This window comes from Miniopterus natalensis, chromosome 7, assembly GCF_054644295.1.
Source record: "Miniopterus natalensis isolate mMinNat1 chromosome 7, mMinNat1.hap1, whole genome shotgun sequence".
Taxonomy (NCBI): Eukaryota; Metazoa; Chordata; class Mammalia; order Chiroptera; family Miniopteridae; genus Miniopterus; species Miniopterus natalensis.
The window spans coordinates 29,890,682-29,914,190 of NC_142087.1; the positions used below are offsets into that span (position 1 = coordinate 29,890,682).

General features: G+C 45.4%; 1 protein-coding gene across 1 annotated transcript in view; it reads left to right on the plus strand.

The window, feature by feature from the left end:
- Window positions 1–1,485: 1,485 nt before the first annotated feature.
- CDH7 (cadherin 7) overlaps window positions 1,486–23,509 on the plus strand; it is a 95,334-nt gene continuing 73,310 nt past the window's right edge. Inside the window, exon 1 of the mRNA XM_016211999.2 lies at window positions 1,486–1,701. Within this exon, the coding sequence (XP_016067485.1) occupies window positions 1,492–1,701 (210 nt within the window). The 5' untranslated portion in view covers window positions 1,486–1,491. The remainder of the gene's footprint in view (window positions 1,702–23,509) is intronic.

The following is a 23,509-nucleotide window of genomic DNA, read 5'->3' on the forward strand; positions in this document are numbered from 1 at the left end:
TTTTCTCCCTTCACTCTCAGAAAAAAAATAAGCTAATGCTAATTCTTCACCTTAATTGTCCCGTTGTTGATTTATTTACAGTTAGTCAAATGAATTCATGAACCAAAGGGCAGCGTAGTGATTTACGTGAGCAGTTTGTCATAAATCCTCACTCCTCTGTGTTTTGGGGTTTGTTGGGAAGTTTGTTTTGTCACTGGCTTTTTTTATCTGCTGCATAATCGGGATTCTGTAACTGGGATAAGTAGACCTGAGAGTGAAAGGATTTCTCTGGGCTGCTGCCAGCGATGAGCAGGGCTCACAAATAGAGTTGGGTTTCCTCGCGCCTCTGACTGTCCGTATAATTCAGTCCCTTAAGCCCCATCAGCGTGCTAGGGGGGAAAGGCCCTACTATGCGCTGGGTGTGCTGCGAGGTGCTCAGTAAGTACCTGCGGAGTCGCAGGAAGCAGCACCGGGAGGGCACAAGCCCGGCTGCTGGGCGTCCCTGGCAGCAGGTGTGGAGGCGGGAGCTGGGGAGGGCCGAGCTTCTCGGCCGGTCGCAGTCACACCGCGACGCGTCACAACAGCTGGCGCCCTGTGACTCAGAGCCAGCCAGCCGGCGCCGAAGCACCTCGCGCTCTGTTTCTCCCCACAGCTCCCCAGAAGAGATTTAAACCAGCATATGTCCTTCCCGATCGCCCGAACCCAGCTCTGAGCCGCCTGCTTTCGTAGTCTAACGGCCGCGTGCGAAACTGCCTGCGATATAAGGAAGTTAAATAAGTAAAGGCTAGCATTAAAATGATTTTGTAACGGATGGGGCTCCCTTTGTGTTCAATAAACCATATGCTCAGATGGAATGCCCTAGAAGAAACACAGGATTTTAAGGCTGCGTTATGGAGCGAGACTCATTCCACCGCAGCTGCTTACAGATAGGGCCACGGTGATTGCCAATTTCCATCTGAGTTCATAATTTTGATTTTTTTAAAAACATGTTTTTATTGATTTCAGAGAGAGGAAGGGAAGGGAAGAGAGAGATGGAAACAGCGATGATGTGAGTCATCGATCAGCTGCCTCCTGCACGCCCCCCGCTGGGGAGGGAGCCCGAAACCCCGGCAGGTGCCCTGACCGGGAATCCAGCCTTGACCTCCAGGGTCATGGGTTGATGCTCAACCACTGAGCCACGCCAGCCGGGCCCGTAATTTTGACTTTAATGATCATACAGATGATGACATCTTGGGAAAATCAGTGTGGCATTCGTGAGTGAAAGTTCACAGTTGTGCGTCCCGGTTTCTGACACCAGTTCGTCTCTCTGTCCCTAGGACCCTCGCACACCATTCCTTGGCGAAGGCTCTTCAGCGGTGGTGACCTCCTCCGGCCGAACCCCCTACAAATTCTCGTCTCTGGACTCCCAGCTGACACCCTGCCGGGGGCCAGAGCTGCCAGGCCCCCTGGAACTGTGCCTTCTCTGCGGTCAAGGCTCTTTTCTCACCCAGGGAAAAGAAAGAAAGAAAGAAGATGCGGCTGGGCCGAGTGGAGCTCTGCCACCTCCTGCAGCTGGTGGGCCTCCTCCTGTGCTTTTCGGGGCTGAGTCAGGCGGAGCTCTCGCGGTCCAGCTCCAAGCCCTACTTCCAGGCCGGGAGGTCCCGGACCAAGCGCAGCTGGGTGTGGAACCAGTTCTTCGTGCTGGAGGAGTACATGGGCTCAGACCCCCTCTACGTCGGAAAGGTAGGGCCAGGGGCCTTCCGAAGCCACCCCCGGTTCCCGGGGATGCCTGGGGCTGGATGGAGAATTGCTCGGTTTTGCTGCAGGGTTGGAAAACACGAAACTCTCGCTCCTGTGGCCTAGAGTCTGAAGTTTTAGGCCTTGGTTAGCCACTCTGAAATTATAATATTCATATTAATCATACAGAGAAGCCCGAGCTCAGGGAGCCGTGCTTATTCCCAGAAACAGATAAGGCTCGGGCAGGTGCCTCATTGGCCGTGACTGTGGCACGCAGGCAAAACTGCTCCTTCTAAAATAGAGCGAGGGTTTTCACTAATAGATGAAGAGCCAGGTGACTCTTCAGCAGCCTTCTGGGCCGTGCTGTGTAAGTGATGCCTGTGTTGACTTTATGCTTATATACCCTTTCCTGGTGCTCGCAGTTTAAAGACTGAAAAGGGAGATGATGGAGCCTATTGGCTTTAAATTATGAGCCATTCAAACCGGCTTTTCCTATGGGTGACCTGGTTTTGATGGATTTGAAAAGTTTTTCTCTTTAAAATTGCCTTTTGGTTAAAAATGAATGTGACCAGAAGTCACCTAGAAGAGGCGTCAGACAGAGGTGGGCACTTTGCGGTGCGTTGGTCAGGTGGCCGAGTGGGAGCCAAATGGAGCTCACCAGTTACACAGGGTTTTCACCTGGGCGCCTTCCGAACTGAGGGGCCCGTCAGGAGCGTGTGGCCTGTCCCCTGACATGCTCATATCATGGGTCCAGTGCCCAGGGGGCTGAGGTTTCATATTTGCGAAGATTTTCCGAATTTTCTCAATTTGGTGATGAGCGGTGGTGAATCTTTTCTGCACGGAGTGCGTTTTGACAAGAAATCTATACATCTGCGTTTTTATTTTGCGCTTTGTCAGTTTTGTGTGTCCGTTCCTGATAAAGCTGATGAATTCATCTGTGAGGGAGTTTCCAACTTTGAACGATCGAGGAGGAATCTTTGCTTTTTATTTCATGGGTTATGTTTTCATTCGAACACACCTTGAGTAAGGGTGAAAAATCTATTTTTGTTGATGGGGGGGTCTACATAAATCAAGGTAATCTGTGTTTTATTTACTCTTTTCATTGTATGCCTCTATATTTTGCAAATAGTGATGGGCATTTACTGTAAAGAAAATGATTTGAGTGAGTTCAAGGCTCCTAGGGATGTGGATTAGCACTTTTTTTTAGCCCAGTCATATTATTTTCCTACACTGAGAAAAGTTATGTAAGTATACAAGTGTTTTGTGTGTGTATAAGGGTTTCCCCTAAAAATGTATACACTTTTTGCTGATAGCTCAATTGATGTTTCTTTCTTTTTAGATTTAATCCATTGGAATTAATAATTATTCAAAGTGCATATACATTTTTGGGGACACTCTATATATATATTTATAGCTATTCTGCTGTTTTAGTAGCGCCATCTTATACAGTGTACATGTGCTAAATTTTCATCTCAGTTTCTATTTGTTTTCTTATGAACAAAGTGAGAGCAATCACCATTATGCATTGTTATCGACTAGGAATGTAGCTCTTAATTTCATTCATTTTTAATGAACACTTAATAAATTCATCAGACTTTTTTCCAAAGGACAGGTTTATAACATTCAGCTGATTCAGAAAGAATTAGTAGTTATTCGGTGAAATCATACTTTTGTGAGAATGTAAAATTTTCTGAAGACAACTAAAATAGTCCCATTAATTTGGTTTTACATGGGGTTGCCTGATTTGCAATTGGAGAGGGAATTTATAGACAAGACAGATGCAAGGTCTTCAAGGAGCAATTTGTATTTGCTTGGGGAAGGGGGACAGAGAGCCTGGGTGCTTGGACTGTACCTGTGAGATGAGCCAGTGGTACTTCTGAGCTAGTGATCTGAATAAGCAGAGGTTTGGGGACAACTTTGACCTCGCTACGTTCCCTTGGGCATGGAGAATAGATGTAGCTTCTCCTTTTCTAAGTTGAGGGAGGCAGTGACTATGACCAGAAGTGTTTAAAGGACAGAGGGAACCAAACGGAAAACGTGGACATGGATACGCAGGCGCTCGTGAATCGTCACTTCTCATGACATATGCGTAACCGGTATTGGCTGGATGGCCCTACTCTTAATCGTTCTGACAAAATATGGCTACTTAGGTAGTTTGAAAAATATAAGTGATGACCTCCGGGAACTTGATAGCTTAACTGGGTCCCATAATGGATCAGTGCGGCCTGTGTGAAATTGTCTTCAGTGTTGTTGCTGACTCTGCCTCTTCCCGCTAGTTGTGTGACTTGGGGGCCAGGGCTCCCTCATCTCTCAAATGGGAGTAATGATGCCTGCAGTTCAAGTCTTGGACCCGGAGTAAATGAGATCAAAATATTTGGAACATACATTCAATTAATTTTGACGTTCTGTTTATCTCTTTCACTGCAGACCAATTATAAATTAACTGAGTTATGGATAATTTATATATTATGTCTCACATTATATTCATGATCCTTCAGATGAAAGCAGCATTGTTTTATGAACTAAGTAGTATTTAAATGTACTGCAGTTAATTAGAGGAATGGTCTGTATTGTATGTTCTTACAAACTCAGCATGTCTTTCTGTTGGTATCTGGTTAGACTCTAGCAAAATAAAGTTAGGGGGTGAACGAGTCATTCCTTACCCACAGGGATTTCACATGTCAGAATTTTTTTAGACCTTTGAATTTGGAGACCATGGTAATGGCTGTTGGCCAATGAGTTAAATAAGTAAATAAAATTTGGTCATTAAGACATTAAAGATAATGAAGTCACAGGATGACTGGGGACCTTATTATTTTAGCCAGTTTCCTGGGTGTATTAAACATGATAACTCAAGGCCCAAAGTAGAACGGTTTGTTGAAGGGGGGCCAGGAGCGCTTCTGGAACCTTCGCCAAGAGATGTCCAGGGCATGGACTTCGGGGCTGTGTTCGAATCGGACCTTTATCACGAGCATCCCACCATTTCCTGGTGATAAACTGCGGACTCGAGAGGTATAGACTTAAGGAAAGAGTCATTAGTTATTACTCTGATGGAGTTCTTTTTTATTGAGGTATAATTGACATCTGACATTCATTATATTAGTTTCACGTGTACAGCGTAATAATTCAGTATTTGTATATATTGCTAAGTGATCACCACAGTGAGTCAAGCACCATCCATCTCCACACATAGTTGCAGATTTTTCTTTCTTGTGATGAGAACTTTTAAGATCTACTCTCTTTGCAACTTTCAAATATGCCGACAGTATTATTAATTATAGTCGCTCTCTTTTTATAAATATGTCTTTATGGATTTCAGAGAGAGGAAGGGAGGGGGAGAGAGAGAGAGTTGAAACATCCGTGATGAGAGAGTCATTGACTGGCTGCCTCCTGCACGCCCCCTGCTGGGGATCAAGCTCACAACCCGGGCATGTGCCCCAACCGGGAATCGAACCTTGAACCACGATCTCCTGGATCCTAGGCCGATGCTCAACCGCTGAGCCGCACGGGCTGGCTGGAGCTCTCTTTAGAATAATAACCGCGCGCTGTCTCCCAGGGACTGTTTCGCCCGGACTGGCTGGTGATTCACGGCCATCGCATTGAGTCTCACACCGCGCTTTTCTATGTCCAGCCTTTTCCTCACCTTGGCATTTCTCACCTAACATCCCCCAGCTAACTGACAAAAAAATTATTTCTCCAAATCCACCCAGTCCCTGTTCGAGGTATTAGGTGGTTTTCATCTCTCCTGACCTAATGGGCTGCTGGCCGATCGCTGTGCTTGGGCCATTACTTTCCCAAGACGTGCGCTCCCCTAGCTGTGAACGCCACTCCCGTCTCCCCTGCCACTCCCCTTTCCTCCCTGCGTGTCCAGGGACAGTCTGTTCCTGTTACCCAGTCAGTGTCAGAGTGAGATCCCTAGGCACCCAGTGTGGGAGTCTCCCGGCGCTCATGTCGGCTTGCCAAGGCGCTGGTGAGCATTCCCCCTGCATCGGATTGCACCTCTGCAGCGCGTCTCGGCTGAGCCTCTGTCCCCTGACCACTGAGCCGGGCCCGCTGTTCCAGAAGAGGCCTGTCCACCTTGAAAAGAGGCTGTGTTAACTGAGGTAGGAAGTCTGCTCCGTAACTGGCAAGAGCTATGTTAGATATACACAAAGAAAATAATCCCGAAGATTCACCTTGTAGATTTCAGGGGGAAGCCAACAAAAGTGCCCCCTCAGTGGGTAGATTGCCTGAAGCTGGCACCTGTCTTAGAAGCAAGGAAGGGCAGTTTGTTTCTCCCACGGGTGTGTAGAAATCCCAGAGGGAGCTGTGAAGCCCCTTGGGCGTGTCTTGTTACTTTGTGAGAGCTGTGAAACTCCTGGAGCCACTCGGGCATGGATCAGCTCTGTGGGGTGCAAGTTAGTTCCGATCTTGAGAAGTACTTTCTGGTAGGTAGCCTTAGCTCTTGCAATGCCTCAGGATAGCTCTAAGGTAGTCAGCACACTTTCTCCACGTAAAATCAACAATTCAGTTTCTGTTTTGTTTCCTTTCGACCGCAGCAAAAATAAACTACATCTGATTTTGCCACTAAAATGCAGAAACCTACCGTTAATTTAATTTAACATTCCTCATTTTCTCCTCATAGTTATCTTAGGTAAGAAATGGAGGTTCTCAGTACCAGAGGCCTCATCAGGTGAGACTCCGTCAGTACAAGTCGGAGGAGAGGGGCTTACAGTTGTAAACCTGCACAGTCCAACCAGACTGTCTACACTGGCTCACCATTCTCTGAGTGTCTCTCTGTGTCGATCAAAATCTTTTAAAAACGCCGTCTCCTTTAGCTCCTTTGTGTTTATATACTCTTGCCACCCATTCGGTGATGGGAAAAGCAAAAACTATAAAAAAACAACACAACACCAGGTCTGTGCTCGTTGTGTTTTTGTGTCTAGGCTGAGATTGTAAATGCAACACGGGATAAAGGAAAGCGATGCTATTGGGCCTCGATGGCAAGTGCCCGTGATTGTTTGACAAGCTCCACACTCGGCGCTGCTTGACGGGGAGCCCGGCGCCCACAGCAGCCTCTGTCACTCGCAAGATAAATGACAGAATTAGGCGGGCAGTCCCTGGGCCTTCGCTGGCGTGAGCACAGAGAGATAAGCACTATATTGGGAGAAATTTCAGCCTCATCTGCATGACTTTTGTGATTTATATCGATAACCTGTCACCGTGGCTGTGATCGCTGAAGAGAAACAGCAGTTTGTATGAATATGCTTAACGCCGTATCCCCCAAGTTCCCTTGTGCTGCTCTCCAGCCCGTCTCCCCCCGTCCACGTCGGTCCCCTGCCCCCCCTCCTTTCTCCTTCCAGTGCTTACCTAGTACCTGCTCTGTGACAGGTGGTGTGCTAGATGGGAGAGTTTAAAGAAAACAACTCCTCTTCTCCGTAAAATGCACAGCCTGCTTGATAAGCCGTGCAGGTGAGCAGATGGCGAGGGGGAGCAGTGAATTCTGCAGCGGATCTGCATCTGCGGAGGCGGGCGGCCCGGGGATGGAGTCACGCATCCCCGAACAAAGGCCTGCGCGAGGATACAAGACGCACCGATGTGATTTCGTAGCCCTTTTAGTCAATCTTCACATCAAAGCAGGAAAAATGATCTCAGGAAGTAGGACAGAGTATTCTAAACCTGCGTGGGGGAAGCTTTAGATGGTAGAAAGATCAGTAAGTAGAAACTCTAGCTAGTTTCTCAGTATTTTGAACGTAAATGTCTGTCTGCTCATCGGTAACGTGGAGATCAGTAGGTAACGTTTTATAACGTTTCATTTCAAAATAATTTCAGACTTAGAGATAAGTCACAGAGTATTATTTCAAAACCTAGCTCCTCCAAATGTTAATCTTACATGACTACATCTATTATTATTTTTAATAATAAAAATTATTATTTTTAATCTACACCCAAGGATATGTTCTCCATTGATTTTAGAGAGAGATTGGTTGCCTCCCGTATGTACCCGGCCCGGGAATTGAACCTGCAGCCTGAGTATAGGCCCTGACTGGGAATCGAACCCGCCGCTCTTTGGTATAAAGACGCTGCTCCAACCAACTGAGCCGCACTGGCCAGGGCACTACAGCGGTTACTGAAATCGGGAATGAGCATCGGCGGGGTACCGATTGCCCCTTTTCCGTGTCGCGTGGAGCCAGCCTAGAGTCACATCTTGACCTGTCTCCGTAGTCGTCTGGGCCTGGGGTAGGTGCTCCGTTTTCCTCCTGTCGTCCCTGCCCAGTGACTCGGGGGCGCATCTCGCAGCCGAGCCAGCCGCGTGTGTCCCCCTGACCTGTGCGTTGCAGGCGGCGGGGCTCTGGCCAGGGTACCGCGAGGTGCCTCTCCCGCCGTGTCCTGCCAGGAGGTGCGTCCGCGGTGATGCGGACTTTGGTCACCTGCGTCGGGTGGTGTCTGCCAGGTCCCTCCGATGAAAAAGCGCATCTGAAAGTTTCAGAACCTAAACTGTCCCTAGGGGTTGGAGTTGATGCTGACTCTGGCTGGAGGGCGATGCCCTGTGTGATTCATTAAGGTCGGTGGTCCCTCTGAAACATGGGGCACATTTAAGTCTACAGCCCCTTCAAGTAACATCTGTAATTTTAGGTAGTAATTCATCTTGTTTCTACCTAAAAATTTAACCCTTGTAATTATAACTAAAGCATGGTTTTGGAAAATAATAGACATAATCAGCCAAGGTAAAAGAGGTATCTTGAGAGAATGTAATCTAAGGTGTTTCCTTTTAATATAGTAACAAGGGAATTGGAATCTAAACAATGAATAGAATTATATTTAATGTTTGAAAAGATTTAGTAATGACAGTTCCTCCTAATGATTTATTTAGAGCCAATAACATTTCTGTCTCATAATCAATACTGATTATACCTTTGAAAAGCCTTCTGAGTTAAAAAGGAGGTGTTCTTATATTAGAGATGAGGTAATCGATACATTTGAAAGTAAAATAAGTAGAGTAAGGGAGCAATCATTAGAGCTATAATTTAGAAGAATTAAAAAGCAAATCTGGATGATTATATCAACCCTGGAAAGTAAATATCTGAGAAAAATGTTAAGACGTTTGATGACTATGAAAAAATTTTGTTTTCCCGCAAAGTATCAGGTTTAGTTGCATTATTACCAAACCTTTTTAATTAACATACATTTTTGAAACCTTTACTTTAAAAAAGGCATGTATTCAAGAAAGAATAGATACACTTCCAAGGTTCCCAAATCATTACGTATTCCTGAAATTTAACAAATCTTGGAAATGAATATAGTTAGAAGCAGCAGCAGTGGGAATGTTGGAGGAATTAAAATGGCATTTAGCCTGGACAAAGGAATATTAGAAATGTATCCCAGGACAGAAATTTTCAGGATAGGGTGTGCAGAAAGAACATACTGTTTGAGAGTCTGGAAAAAAAGAAAATATTTAGGATTTGTATTCAATTCTTTAAAAATGTCATCCTTTAAAAATTGTAGTTTTCGGTATATGCAATATATGATACGTTTAAGGAGTTGTAACTGATACAAGCACGACCTCAAGTAAGCCGGAAGACCACTGGCCTATCCCAGAGGGGGTCGTAGAAAATAAAGGGCCGTTTGTAACGAGTTGGCCCCGCGCTGCAGGGCCATGTTCCAGGTTGGCCTGGATGGAGACAGGCTCAGAGTTGGCCCAGCTTCCTTTAGCACCTCGTGACTTAACATTTTAGTATAAGAGAAGGTCTGGACACATTCCAGTAAATAACTGCTAGAGAAGAGGAAATTGCCAGGAGATACTCAGGTTGAACTCAACCAGCCTTGGTCTTAGGCCGAGAACCTGGGAAATACCTTGTCCTGTCCCCACACAAACAGGAGAGAGCCCAAAAGATACAGGGGAAGAGCCAGGCAGAAGGGCGAGGCCGTTACATCTCTAGACAAGCTGGCGCCCTCCTGCTCTGCAGGAAAGCACAAGGGCAGCCTCCCAAGACGGGCTGTGGGGCGGGAACCGGAGCTCCGTGACGCCAAATGGCTCACGTCATCCCAGCGACGTTTTCTGTATGGAAACAGCGCACAATTACCCGATCAGAACGCTTCCCTTAGAATGTTGACTGCCTTCTTAGTTAAGATGCTGACATGTTTTAAGGTATTTAACTGAAAACATACAATCAGGATTTGGACAACACATGCTTAATGCTCAACAGATGTGAGTGGGGAAGACTTGCGGCGATGACTGGCGAAATTAGTCAAAGCAGGCTCAAATTAGATTTTTCTGCTGTGTGAGTCATTTGAGGGGCCACAGCGGTGCGGGGTGGGCGTGGAGAGATTACAGATTCTGCACTTGGTTCTGGGAAATGAAGAAATCGCGTGGCTGAGAAGCTCGCCTCTGCCTCTCACATCCACTCTACCCCGGCCACAGCCTGTGTCATTTTCTCAGCTGAGTCATAGCAGAACCGAGTTTAGGCGGCACGCTGACTTGGCATTTTCAGGAGAAACGGGTACTGGTAAGCGCCAGTCGGTGGGATTCACTGTAATTATAGCCGAGAGAAGTGAAGCCATCAGTAGTTAAAAATGATTGCTAAAGAATGAGTTATCTCAAGACTGTGTAGCACGCAGTGAAGGTTATTCGCAACGTTAAAATCATGCATGGAGTGTGAGAAAAAGACAGAGCCATGTCTAAAATAAAAGTCACTGCCCGGCCAGTGTGGCTCAGTGGTTGAGTGCGACCCATGCGGGAGGTCACCGATTCCATTCCGGGTCAGGGCACACGCCTGAGTTGCGGGCCCGATCCCCAGCGGAGGGCGTGCAGGAGGCAGCCGGCCGATGATTCTCATCATTGATGGTTTTCTCTCTCTCCCTTCCTCTCTCTCTCAAATCAATAAAAAATATATTAAAAATAAAGTAAAAGTTACTTACCCTGTGGAACAGATACGCACCTTGGAAGAGTGTTTTTTATGAAGGCTTTTTTATAAAGCTTGATGTTGAAGTTAGAAATTTCAGTGTTATTACAAAGGGTAAGTTGTCTTTTTGGTTGATACTGAGCCGTCTGCTAGTAGACTTTTACCTGCGGCACACGGCAGCGGGGTTCAGGGGATCTCGGAGGGCGGCTGTCCTGCGTAATGACTTAAAACAAGACTGTGTCATTGATTCGGTCACCTGTGGGAGTCATGAGTACAGTTGAGGATGGAAAATATGTACAAATGAACAAGGATTCAGGCTTAGGGTCATAGGAGGAAGCACATTCTGTCCCAGATCCTGTTAAGATTTCACAGCGGAATTTATGATAAAAACATAGGGAACCAATATTCAGATGGTTCGTATCTGGTAGCTCATATTGTTTTCTCTGCTCCTCTCTGCACACTGTCCATCGCTGCTGATTTGTGGCTCAGTTTAATTGCTGTAAACTCTGGGCACAGTGAGAGCCCAGTTTTTCATGGCCTGTCATTTTTAATGCCCTACCCGGAGCTCGAGGGTGTGGGGGACAGGGAGGCGTCAGGGGGAAGGGTTTTAAGCTGAGTCAGAGGCTTCAACAGGCCTGCACTCACTCCTTTTATACTTTTCCCAAGCAGTGACCCCTCTTGGAATTTAGCCAAAAATATCATCTGATGTCATTGATCTCATATAATGATTTTTCCCCCAAATTTCATGTGTCCTTAATATGGAAATCTAAATATTTATGTTAATATCAAATATTTTCACCAAAAGGAAAATATGCATTCTTTTTATTTTTTAAATAATAGAGCTGCTTGGGGTTTACAGCTCATTTACTTGAGCCCTTTTCTGACTTCAGGAGGTGGCTGTACAGTGTCGCTGAGGGGCGATCGGGCAGCCTCGGTTCTATTTTTAGGGCAGGATCTGTGTGTTTAAGGAAACACACAGACTAGAGTCAGGAGAGCTGGGTTCGAGTCTGGCCTCCACCACTCACCAACGGCGAGACTTCAAGCAAATAGCTTACTCTCTCTTTTCATTCTCTGATAAAATGGAAACAACAGAAACAACCTCACGAGGCTGTTGTAAACATAAAAAGCGAGAGAGAGTTGCTATGAAAGTGTAACGTGTGAGGACCACTCTTATTTTTAGGAACTTGAATTACCCTTTGCTATTAAAATCTTTGAAGTTAGCTCTTTGGCACTCCCCCATTTAAAAGGAATGTTTGAAAAGATTAAATAACTCTTTTTTGCGGGGAGGTGGGCTTTAATACCTGTGAACTTCAAATTAGCACTTTTTTTATGCTTTTACTTTTCACAGTATTACAGTCACTCCTCTGCTCGGGCGTTGTGTTTGTCTCCTCCATGAGGTGCCCATATTTGCTCTCTCCAGACCCTTCCTTCCAGGTCCTTCGGTTTTACAAGTTAAAATAGCCTTTTAATAAATCGTAGGCTCTCTCCTCCAGGCAGGGAGATGGCCACTGCATCGCTGACACAGGGCACTGCTGCGGGGCCAGGCCACGCACTGCCTTCTCCACGGGACTGGATCGGACGCATCTGCGTGGGCGTGGGTCCTCAGGGCTGTCCTGGGAGGGTCTGAAGCTACTATCATTTCTTAGACCATCTGGATACAGTCTCGGCTACTGGAAAGATGGGGGGCGGGGGGACCAGGAGGCAGAGAGGCCTGGATTTGAATGATAGTTACCCCATCTGATCACCCAGGGCCACCAACGTCATCATCCCTAGAGTCCCCGTGGTGATCCTGGCCCTGCAACGTCATCATCCCCAGAGTCCCCGTGGTGACCCTGGCCCTGTTGTGAAATCTACCCTAAACCCAGCAGAAGGAAATAAAAAGAAAAAAGAGTTGGGGGAAGGGGGTTAAGTTACCTTGGAGCCGCCTGGAATGTTCATTGTGAAAGAGCAGGAAGGTTCCTGTTGGTTTTCTGATAAGAAACATGCAGAGGATTAAAAGAAATGGGGAGTAGGCTCCCCAAGTAAGGGCTTTAGAGAAGATGGGAGCTTTCTGTTTTGTTTTGCTTTCTTCCAGGATATTGAAAATTATGTGGCAGTTTGCATGTTCTGTGGTCGTCTTTGGATATGTTACCTAATGCAAGTGGTAATCGCCTGGTAGATTATTCCAGTACATTGAGAGGAAGTCGAGCTAGTTGTTAAATCCTGTCGCTCAAGTTCACAAATCAGGGAGATCTGAGTGAGTCTCAGAACCACCGTTTACTTGGAAATTATTAATCTCAGTGCATTCTCTGTAAAATGGGTTTCAAGTAGGTCTTATGCGGTACAGTTGTTGTGATCATATATGTAAACTACATACGGCACTGTCTCAGAGTACTGCATGTCGGAGACTACAGCTTCATGGAAGCTTAGCTGTGATTGTTAGTAACTGTGATATGTGGTGTCAGTGCAGCCAGGTGCTACTTATGATAACTGGCCTGAGTCAGCTGTTTTCTCTTTAAAGCATATTTTTAAAACAACATATAGTCTAAGGAGAAAACAAGGGTGAACACAAGCAAGATCCGTCACACTGGCGCATTTCGTGACCACAGACAAGTCCTTCAAATGACCTTCCCTTGATCCCTCACCCCTCAAGAAGGGACTGTATTCCCAGATAGCCCTGCACCTGCAAAGGTGGAGTCAGAGCCTCCGAGAGATGACACCTGTCAGTGTGCTTTGAAACATATATTCAGTCTTAAATAAATGTTATTTTTGATGCCAAGAGCAGCCACTAGTTCTATTTTTAAAATATCAGGGTAGGAACAGAGTTTACAACACAGGCCCTCTTTTTTTTGGTAAATATTGATGAGTAATAAATACTTGGACAGTCTTTTGGTGTTTATCGAAGAGTCATTCTTTGATATATACCCTAAAAACGCTTTCAGGATCTGGCTGCTGTTTTAAACTTTATATATTCAGAATCAACTCAGATTTGAAATTGCACAGGACAGCTTTTCAAACCACATATTTGGAAAGAAAGGGCAGGGTGGGCACACACATCCCCACACACAGTTGTTTTATCCTCAGATACTTTCTAAATCTAGAAAGCTAATGACATCTCAGAGCTTCCCAGGAGGCAGGAGATTCCAGTGCCATTAGGATTCCACTGAAGCAAAGCGGCGCCTTAATGGAACTGGATAAGTGGGATTGCTTGTTAATCTCTCAGTTAATTTTCTTTCTTTCTTTTTTAAGACTATGCCTTAGGTCAGAGCTTCATTTAGTCTAAAGTTTGGCTCATACCTATTGCTAGGTCTCACCTATCCTGTTACTCCATTAAGTCTTGAATTCAGAAACTGAATTTGATTAATTCATGTTAGTTCCAAAAATGGTAGCATGTAAGCATCCCCAGCTTTTGTGTTGAGGATTAATGCTGCCTGCCTAACATTTGAGGGGAGAAAGGTACTGAGCCTCTTGATATAATTGGACTATATGTATAAACAGGTTTTTTTTGCTGTGTGTCATTGGACAGATAAATAAGGAGAAACCAGATATTTTGCAATTCTGATAGTCTTCTACACAGAGGGAGGAGCGCAGAGTTTGCATTAGGGAAGTATCATTAGACTTCTAGAAATTGCCATGGCAAAGGAATCATTTCAGGTAGGTGGGTGACCTTGAGTATATAATTAGAGAAAAACCAGAGGGGAAAAAGGCCAGAGGTTATCTCCCCCTTTTTTTACAAATTAAATAAAATGTAAGACAGGAGCTGAAATAAACCATCCAAAGGCTTCGTGGTACAAAGAAAGAGGGGCCTCCTGAAACGCAGTTCTGCAGTGTGACACTGAAGAGAGGCACCCATAGCTAAGATAAGTTTATATTCATGCACAAAAGTCATCATGGCCGTTGACTGTATCCAGATGAAAGCTACATGAATTTTAGGGCAAAGTCGGTACCTTTGGTCATGAAAATCCTCACGATTTCTAGATAAAATGAATGCTAAGCCCACCCAAAAGCTCATAGGAGGCTTCATCTGTGATCTCTGCAGTGAGGCAAGCCTGGGGGTGGAAAGCAGACTCTTCCACCCGGAGCAAATGTGTCCATTGGAATGGATAAACCCATGTTCTATTCAACCAAATAGAAGCATCTAGTTTAGTGGAGAGAATGCATACGCTGGCCTCACAAACACTTCACTGCTGATGGACCACATTACTTGGGGTAACCTTCCCTCTCCTTCATCCCCTGCTGTATACGAAGGGCGAACTGCAGTAAGAATCCATACCCTGCCCCACACACCACCCAAGCATCACTGTTACTCAGCTTATAAAAAAGGGCATAAATGTATGGTACATAAGTATAACATATTATATTAAAAAAACAAGCGTACATAAGACTCTGACAAGTGACCCTGTGGTTAGTTTTTTAACAGTATTTGCTTAGAAAAGCTAAGTTCTTTACTCACCCACCCACCCCCACTGTCCCTCTGAGATTCATGCTTCTATGTCACTGAATCTATTTTATTCATTAGTTTATTTTGTTCATTAGTTTCCACATATAAGTGAGATCATGTGATGTTTGTCTTTCTGTGCCTTGCTTATTTCACTTAGCATAATTTTCTCCAGGTCCCCCCATATTGTCCCAAAGGATACGAGGTCCTTTACAGCTACGTAGTATTCCATGGTGTGAATGTCTCACAGCTTTTTACCCACTCATCTACTGATGGGCACTTGGGCTGTTTCCAGGTCTTAGCTCTTGTAAACTGTGCTGCTATGAACATAGGGGAGCATAAGTTCTTTCTGATTAGTGTTTTGGGATTCTTAGGATATATTCCCAGAAGTAGAATCACTGGGTCAAAAGGCAGCTCCATTTTTAATTTTTTGAGGAAACTGCATACTGTTTTCCACAGCGGCTGCCCCAGTCTGCATTCCCACCAGCAGTGTACCAGGGTTCCCCTTTCTCCACACCCTGGCCAGCAGCTGTCATTTGTTGATGGTGGCCTTTCTGACAGGTGTGAAGTGATACCTCATTGTGGTTTCAATTTGCATCTGGGTGGGAGAGATTAAGCAAAGAATTTATATGCATGTATGCATGACCCATGGATACAGACAATAGTGTGGTGAAGGCCTAGGGCCCGGAGTAGGTGGGGGTGGCAGGGGTTAATGGGGAAAAAAAGGGACATCTGTAATATTTTCAACAATAAAGATAAAGTTAAAAAAATTATTTACTCATATTTGTTTCAGCTTTGATCATATATCATTGAAAAGTGTCGGTCAGCCATTTGGTGATTTTAATCTGTATTTTTCAGGGAGTCAGTCACTTTCCCTTTACATTTACTTTATGCTGATCGACAGCAAAATGCTAAATATACCTAAGTGTTTATTACCCTGTTTTTTCTCTCCAAAAACGTGTGCCACGCTGAATCAGAAGCACATTACCTAAACTAATACAAAATTATGTGAACAAGATGGGCTGTTACAAAACCAAAACGGGAAAAACTGCACAGAGAAAACGGGTTTACTTTTATTTCCAGGGATACATGCCATCTATCATTTTTGTCAGCAGCATTTGCACAAGTGAGAGTGAGCAACTCTTTAAATTTCGTGCCCTTGGCGCCTCACCCTTAGAAAGGCTCTTGCTCAAGGAAACAAGGCCAGGGTTGGCCTAAAACTGAGGGCGAGTTCATTCTTAAATGATGCACCTGGAATAGCCTCGCTTCTAGTCCCGGCCTTTTGGGAGAGAAGCCAATAACAGGACTTTCCTCCCCAAATCTGTGACACTAACTCGTTTGCACTAGTTACGGTCTCCAGGTAGTCACATCAGGTCCTCACCAGTGGTTTTGCAAGGCTGCGGTGCTAGGATGGGAAGAATTGATAGTCTCGTCCAGTATTATAGGCGGAACATTGGCCAAACTTGAATTTAATCCTGTCTCAAGGCTACACCTTTGCCATTTTATCAGAGAATTGACTAAATCCGCAGAAAGATTTGATGGTGCTGCTTGGTGCCCGTTACTTAGACTGGCCCTGTTCAAGCTTTCGATTTGTTGCATAGTTCAGACTCACTGAAGTTTATGTCAACCACGGTTAGCAGGTGACAAAAAGCAATTGAAAAGAGAACCATTGATTTAAGTAAGAAATCAGGTTAATGCCGTTTAAATTTTTCTCTAAAACAGAATGAATATAATCTGACCATACATTTAAATTTTATGCAAATATATGCAAATGCACACAGGATAACTATTTTTACTGAAAGCATTTCACATACTTGAATGTGGTTTCTTGGTACAAATTTAGAGCTATTTCACTTGAGAAAAAAAATTTTGTGTTTGAAATTTAGACCCTTTCAAAGGTGAACTGATCAGAAAGCAGGAACTATAAAACAGAAATATATGCAATTCAGGTCCTTGTTCCTCTTACCTTCCCCACACCCTTTCCTCTCCCTCTGCCCCCTTTTTCCTGTGGTTTCAATGTCTGCCCGACGCTTAGGAGGGAGAACTGCTACCTCAGATAGGGCGCTGGGCCTTGCCTGCTGGCTACCCTGTTGGTTGACCTTTACATGTGGGTAGAAATGGAATTAAAGGGCAGCTAGAGTGCTGAAGTGGGGCACACAATTCTCTGTTGGAGGGGTGGTCACGTATGTAAAACTGCTCATATTTATAGTTATGTTCTTACAGTAGCCGTGACCATTGAATTAGTAAACACTGAGCCCATTGCTCTGACAGGAAACACAGGGCTAGTTTCTCCTGAGCCTCTAGTCTCAGTGTTCCTGCCAACTGAGCAAAACATCACCTTGTTTTGTGTGTGTTTATGTTGAAAGACACCTCATTTTGTTTATTTGTATATATTGCTGATCATTAACATCAGACTCACGGCCACTGGCGCTGTAACTGGAGCGTTAACGAGGCCTGAGACTTTTTTCCTCCTACACAGCCGTCTTGTAGACAGCACCTCAGCACTACACTTGGGAACCACTTTAAACAGCCACAGCACCACCCAGCAGCACAAAATACAAAAAATGGGGTGTGGGATAGACTGCAAAGTGGGTGCTTGTTTACAGGCTGAGCTGCAACGAGCCAGAGCATTGCCCTGCTCAGCCCTAGTGGGATCAGCCAGAGCAGGAGACTCTCACTTTTTGCTGCTCTACTCATGTCCACAAGTGACCACCACCAAGTAAACAGCAAGTAGGTGAAATCACAAGTATGGAGTCTGGGAATCATGAAGACCAACTGTGTGTACTTTAGCAAAGACAATACACATGACTCATACTTTGGGACACGGTGCATGAACATTTTAACATTAGTTATTGGGAAACTAAGTCCTCCTACTACATAAACCCGAGGAAAAGTCATTTCATAATGATGAAGATAAAATAACAGTAAGGTAATTAATTACACAGCAAGAATAGCAACAGTGGACGATGCTGAAACACTATATAATCCACTTAGGGATGTAATGACAGTGGACTGCAGTTCAGAGGCACTCTAAGGAAGTCAGTCCTCGGTGACACATTTCTGTGTCTACTGTAGAGATACCACCATGACCTGCCGGAAGTCTTGGAACTTAATTTGTTGTCCAGTCCTAATAAATGTCAAGAAGTCTGGGTAGCATCTTTAGACCCCCTCTCATCACTAAATTCTGTGTATCTTGCCCCATTCGCAATCCTAATGATGCCCTTGCTGTCTTGGATTTAGCATCTGTCTAAGCCATCATAAGGCCCTGCTGGAACAAGGCAGCCGGTAGATAGGTGGAGAAATACACAGATAATGAAGAAATTAATCTTGTATTCTTTTCTGATATTTTCAGCACCTGTAGGTCAATTCATGGCTTTTGGGTTGATCTTCAGTTAACTAGAATTTGGTTAATTTATTGCAGCAATCCACTGACAAAGTAAGTCATACATTTAAACTGTGATTTGACTGAATCCAATGTATTGTATCGAACATAATTTTAATGGATCTATTAGAGAACCATGGAATGGGCAGAAGAAGCATGTGTCATAGAATATGTCACTTAAATACACACATATTTGTATTGGGTAATTCTCAGACCAAAGGGACAAATAGAACATCCAGCTACCTATAAGACAGTATGAAAACCGGATCATTTTTCTTAAAATACGCTGACAATATGGAAGAGAAGATTATAGACTGTGTTCAGTGCGATTTCGTAAAGACCTATCTCTGATTAAAGGGATAGAGTGAAATTCAATGTGTCATTATTGAGGCAAATGCTGGTCATTTAAGAGCTGTGTTCTCTAACTCAGGATGCTTATTTGTAGAAAACAAGTTCTTAACCAGCATTCCAGGACAGCTTTGCCCAGTGCAAAAAATGCTGTGTAATATGTAGGAGAAAATCTAAAATCCTTGGAAAAAAACCTAAATGCCAAGCCAATGAAAAAGTATTTAATAGTGTTTAGGGAACTTCAAATATATCATATTCCAGTGCTGATAGGGTTCACTGTTTACATCATGGAAAAGGCATTTATTAATTTTATCCTGATTTTGATATTGTCTAAATAAGAAAAAAAACGTGAAAATTATGATTTAGAAGGCGACTTGTTTCCTATACAAGGAAATAAAGATTACAACAAAATTAAACTTTCAAATATTATTATAAATAAAAATTTTAATCATCACTAGAGCAACAGAATATTTAAAGCAACATGTTAGAGTAAGAGGCTGAACATTCACATTAGAATGTGTCATGAATAACTGCAGTGTTTAATGCCCCTCCCTGTCTTTCTGCATTGGTGTACAGAGTCTTTGGGTCCCTGGGCCCGGAGATATTACCTGGCATAAAGTAAACAACGGTCGTTAATCTGAGCTATAGCTGCCTGTTAGTGTGGTGGTAACAGGAATGGGTAATGATGACATTTTCACTGCTATGCGGGCCGTGTTTCTACGGTGAGTGTACTGGCCTGCGTGATGGGTATTGAGGAGGAAGTTCTGAGCATTTTTATATGACACGTGACATTTCCGGAGCATACCTAATGTTGGGGGGAAAAGCGATAGCCAGGGCAAGGTACGAGTTTTGTGGGTTGTAAAGCTTCGTAAGAAAAAAAATAGAAGCATTGCTTGTGGACACTTTAGAAAGCTGTGATGCATCGCTGAGCCCAGCACCTCTGCACAGGGCCTGGCCTGAGGAGTGGCCTGTCCCGGGCAGGGTCCCGAGTCATGAGCTACACGGGCTCTGGGTGACCCCCGCCCCCCGCCGAGCGGACTGCAGATCTCTGCTGCAGATGTTTCATTGGAGATATCAATACTGTGGCTGTGGAGGGGTGGCTTCTTATTCCAAATGTCTTGTGCAAGGACAGCGTTGGGGGTTGAGAACTCTCTGTGTCAGATTATTTCCTTGGTTTCATTCTCATCAATGGAAACCCACTGTTTCTGACACAAGGCTGTTATGTTTTTGTGTGTTCCCCCCCCCAAAAAAAAAAATAAGGGTCATTATCATAAGCAACATTTATTGATACATGTAGGTTGAAAGTCGTGCATGAAATACTTAGAAAAATTTTATCAAAACTTCTCTATTTTAAATTTTAATAGAAATTTGATATATGTGCATGTATATGCATATATATGAATATGTAGAAAGAAAGAGCTTTTCTTGCAAAACATGCCATGTGATTCACATTTTAAATGCATCGAATTAAGCAGCATGCATTTAGGGGCTCATGGCTCTGGGAGGGATCCCTGAAAGTCTGGTTTGGGGGAGGTGGTGCCGGTATCATCAGTTCTCTGTGTAAGTGAACAGGAATTTACAGAGTACCACCATTCATTCCACAGGATACAGCAGGGGTTTCCTCACAGGCTTGAGGATGCAGAGGAATTCTCATAGTCATGTATTTTAAGGAATTCTTAGTCTAAATTTCAGGAGAGTTGGGCTAAGTGGGCAGGGTATAGATAGGAAACCGAAACTGGAGCAGCCTCAGTTTTGAGTCCTGTACCCTGCGGGACTGGGGGGGCCGTTGGCTGTGCGGAGGTAGGAGCGGGGGTGGAGCGAGGCAGGGCCGCAACTTCGGGTGCACCGGCCTCGCTCCTCTTGGGTGAGCTCTTGGAGGGAGGGGCTGTGCCTCTCACTTTTGAATTCTGCGCACTGAACAGATGGCCTGCTGTGAGTATTTTTAAATATGTTACACAGATGAATATAGCTAAGAAACTACAGTTTCTAAGTAGACTGAGACTAATAGGACTGTGCGCTCAGCAGATATATGGGCCGCATGTTTCCCTGATAACTTAGTGCAATTCAAGGCAAAGGAAATACCGAGTTAGTGTGAGGACCGGAAAGTAAATCAGATTTACTTTCGAGCGGATAGATCTTAGTAAAATAAAAGCGCTGAAATCATGCTTTCAAATATTAAGCAAGAAGAAAGGCCAATACTAGCTGTAGGCATTTTTGTTTTTATCCTATTTTTACCAAACTCTGTCCTTCATTTGGATGTTCTGAAAACAAGCTTGTGTAATCCGGAACTGACCCGGGTTCAAGCGAACGGTGCGCTAAGCTGCCTGGGCTGTGGCTGGTTGGGTGCAGAGGATGGTTTGAAAATGGGCTTTCTGACTGGTGGTTAATTGAATAAACATTTATTAAGTCCCAGTAATGCGCCCTTTCAGACCTCTGAACCCAGTGGAAGCTTTTACGTAGAGCTGTCTCTCCCAGGCCACATGGCAAGCTCTACATTACTGGCCCAGATAAAGAGATTGAAAGACCAAAAACCTTAAAACCAGGAAACCACTTGGGGTCATGAGCCCTGGAATAGCTGGCTTTGAGGGCTCTCTCTAAGCTGCCCATCCTAAATAATCTCAAAAACAAGGGGGGGTGTGGAAGGAAAAAAGTGAGAGAGGTAGAAAGAGATGAAGCCCTACCTGCCACGTTTCTCTGAAAGTTCGTTTTGGGGGCTCTAAGCACAGGCCTCACAGCCACCCGCCCGGCTGCTCCACGATCCGGATGTTAGAGTTTCTAGGAGCTCGCAGCTCCTTGAAGCCACCCGCTCGCCGGCCACGCATCCGTCCTGATGATGCCACCGGCCAGACATCTGCGCCATCCTGAGACCACGGAGCGTTCAGCACCTTTTCCTGCGTGAGGGAGAGACCAGCAGAGCCGTGCCTGCTGTCACCACGAGGGGCGTCCCCAGGGCCTTACCAGTGAGTCTAGTTTTCAGTGAGAATCTACCGGGGCCCGTTCCACTTTCCCGAGGTCGGATTTTACCTGTTGCTGAGGGAGTTTACCTGGTTGAACGCCAACCTTACGGGCTAAAGAAGTACGCAGAGAAGAAACCGTGCTCGGCGAGGGTCCTGTAAGAAGCCGTGTCCTTCTGAGTGTGTCTCAGGACACGCGTGAATTTACTCTCCGACCAGACATTTGTGTCGTAACGTGGGCTGTGCACCCGTATGGCCACGTACTGGGCACACGCGCATGCAGACCAATCCCCTTGCCTTGCCGTGGGCCGTGATCTCGGTGCTGTCTGGCGGCGGAGTTTATAACCGTGCGAGGGAGGGTTAGGGGGATCCAGAAGGCGGACCGGGGGGATCAGGCCCGTCTTAAAGAGGAGGCAGGGTTCCGGCTGAGCCTCGGAGTGCGAGAAAGCCGCCCCTAAACGGACAGGAGGAAAAGAGCCTCGTCCCGCAGGAGCAGCCGATGCAGAGGCGCGGGGGTGTGGGAACACGCTTCGTTCAGGGCCTGTCAGTGGTTCCGAGGCCGCCTGAATCGAGAGCCGCGTCCCGACAGGGTAGGTCGCTTGCTAAGGAATCCGGGGCCTTTTTTTGTTTGTCGTTTATCTTTGAGTGCATTCGGGGGATGGTTTTGAGCCTGTTCGAGTCTGAGACGGGCCAGCTCCACGAGTGCCTAGTGTCAGGGAGTTTTCAGTTGAAGGAGGCCAGGCTGGAGGCAGGAGGTCGCTGCAGTGGTGGTCAGGCGTTCCAGGGGACCGGCGGTGGGGACGGAAATGTGGTAGCGGGCACGTGGACACAGGATGAGGTAAGTTGTTTGGACACTGAACTAGTGGTGGGGTTTCTAACCAGCGAATGTGGGGTTGGGAAGGGAGAGGGGCTGTCTGTCCTGCTGCGTGTTCAGCACCCGCGGAGGCACCTTCCGCGGGTGGTCAGTTGGCGTTCCTGGCTGAAGACCTAGATTAAGTTGTGCTTTGGTAACGTTGGATTTGAGGTTGCCTGAGGGATAACCACGTAAAGATACCTATTAATGAAACCGAGATCCCTGAAAGGTGAGAAAATCAGCTCCGGGGACCTGGCGGAGGACAGAGCACCCGGGATTTGCCGAGTCAGCGGAGAGTTGGCCCTTCCGTGTGGTCAGTACCAGGGCCCGTGGGGAGAGGCGGGTGAAGACCAACACTCTGCAGGGCACTCATTTCCGTGGTCTCTCCCCCTCTGTTCTGTTTCCCTGTTTGCCCAGATAATCAGAAATGCTTTTAAAATAATTGCATTAAATAACCTTAGTAAGAAAGTGATTGTTAGGGACTGTTTACAAAAGGTCATTGATGTGTTCCAAGTGCACCCACTAAATCCTGAGGCGCATACTGTGTGCGTCACTGTGTAAAATTAGACACCTTGACCAGGAGGACGTCTGTTTGTTTACAAGCTTCTTTCAGCAACATGAAAAAATGTTTAACGACTTCATTCACTTCTTGCGTGTGAAGCAGCTGTCTTACAAAACTGCAAAGTGTTTTCAGAAGGGTCTGATCTAAAAGTGAGAGGCACGGCTGTCTTTCTGTCTCCAAGCTTATCACGTCCACTTGAAATGTAAAACGTCTGTGAGCATATGTGTATGTGTATATACACATGCACACGTGTGTGTACATGGGCCCATGTTTGTATGTGTATGTGTATATGTGTATAGTTAACTGTGATACAGCTAATGAGTCAGCCTTTTGCTCACAGGCAAACAAGTTAGTAAAATATTTTGGCCCGAGACGCTCCCCTTTCTGCACAGCATTCTTCATAAAAAAGCACTAAC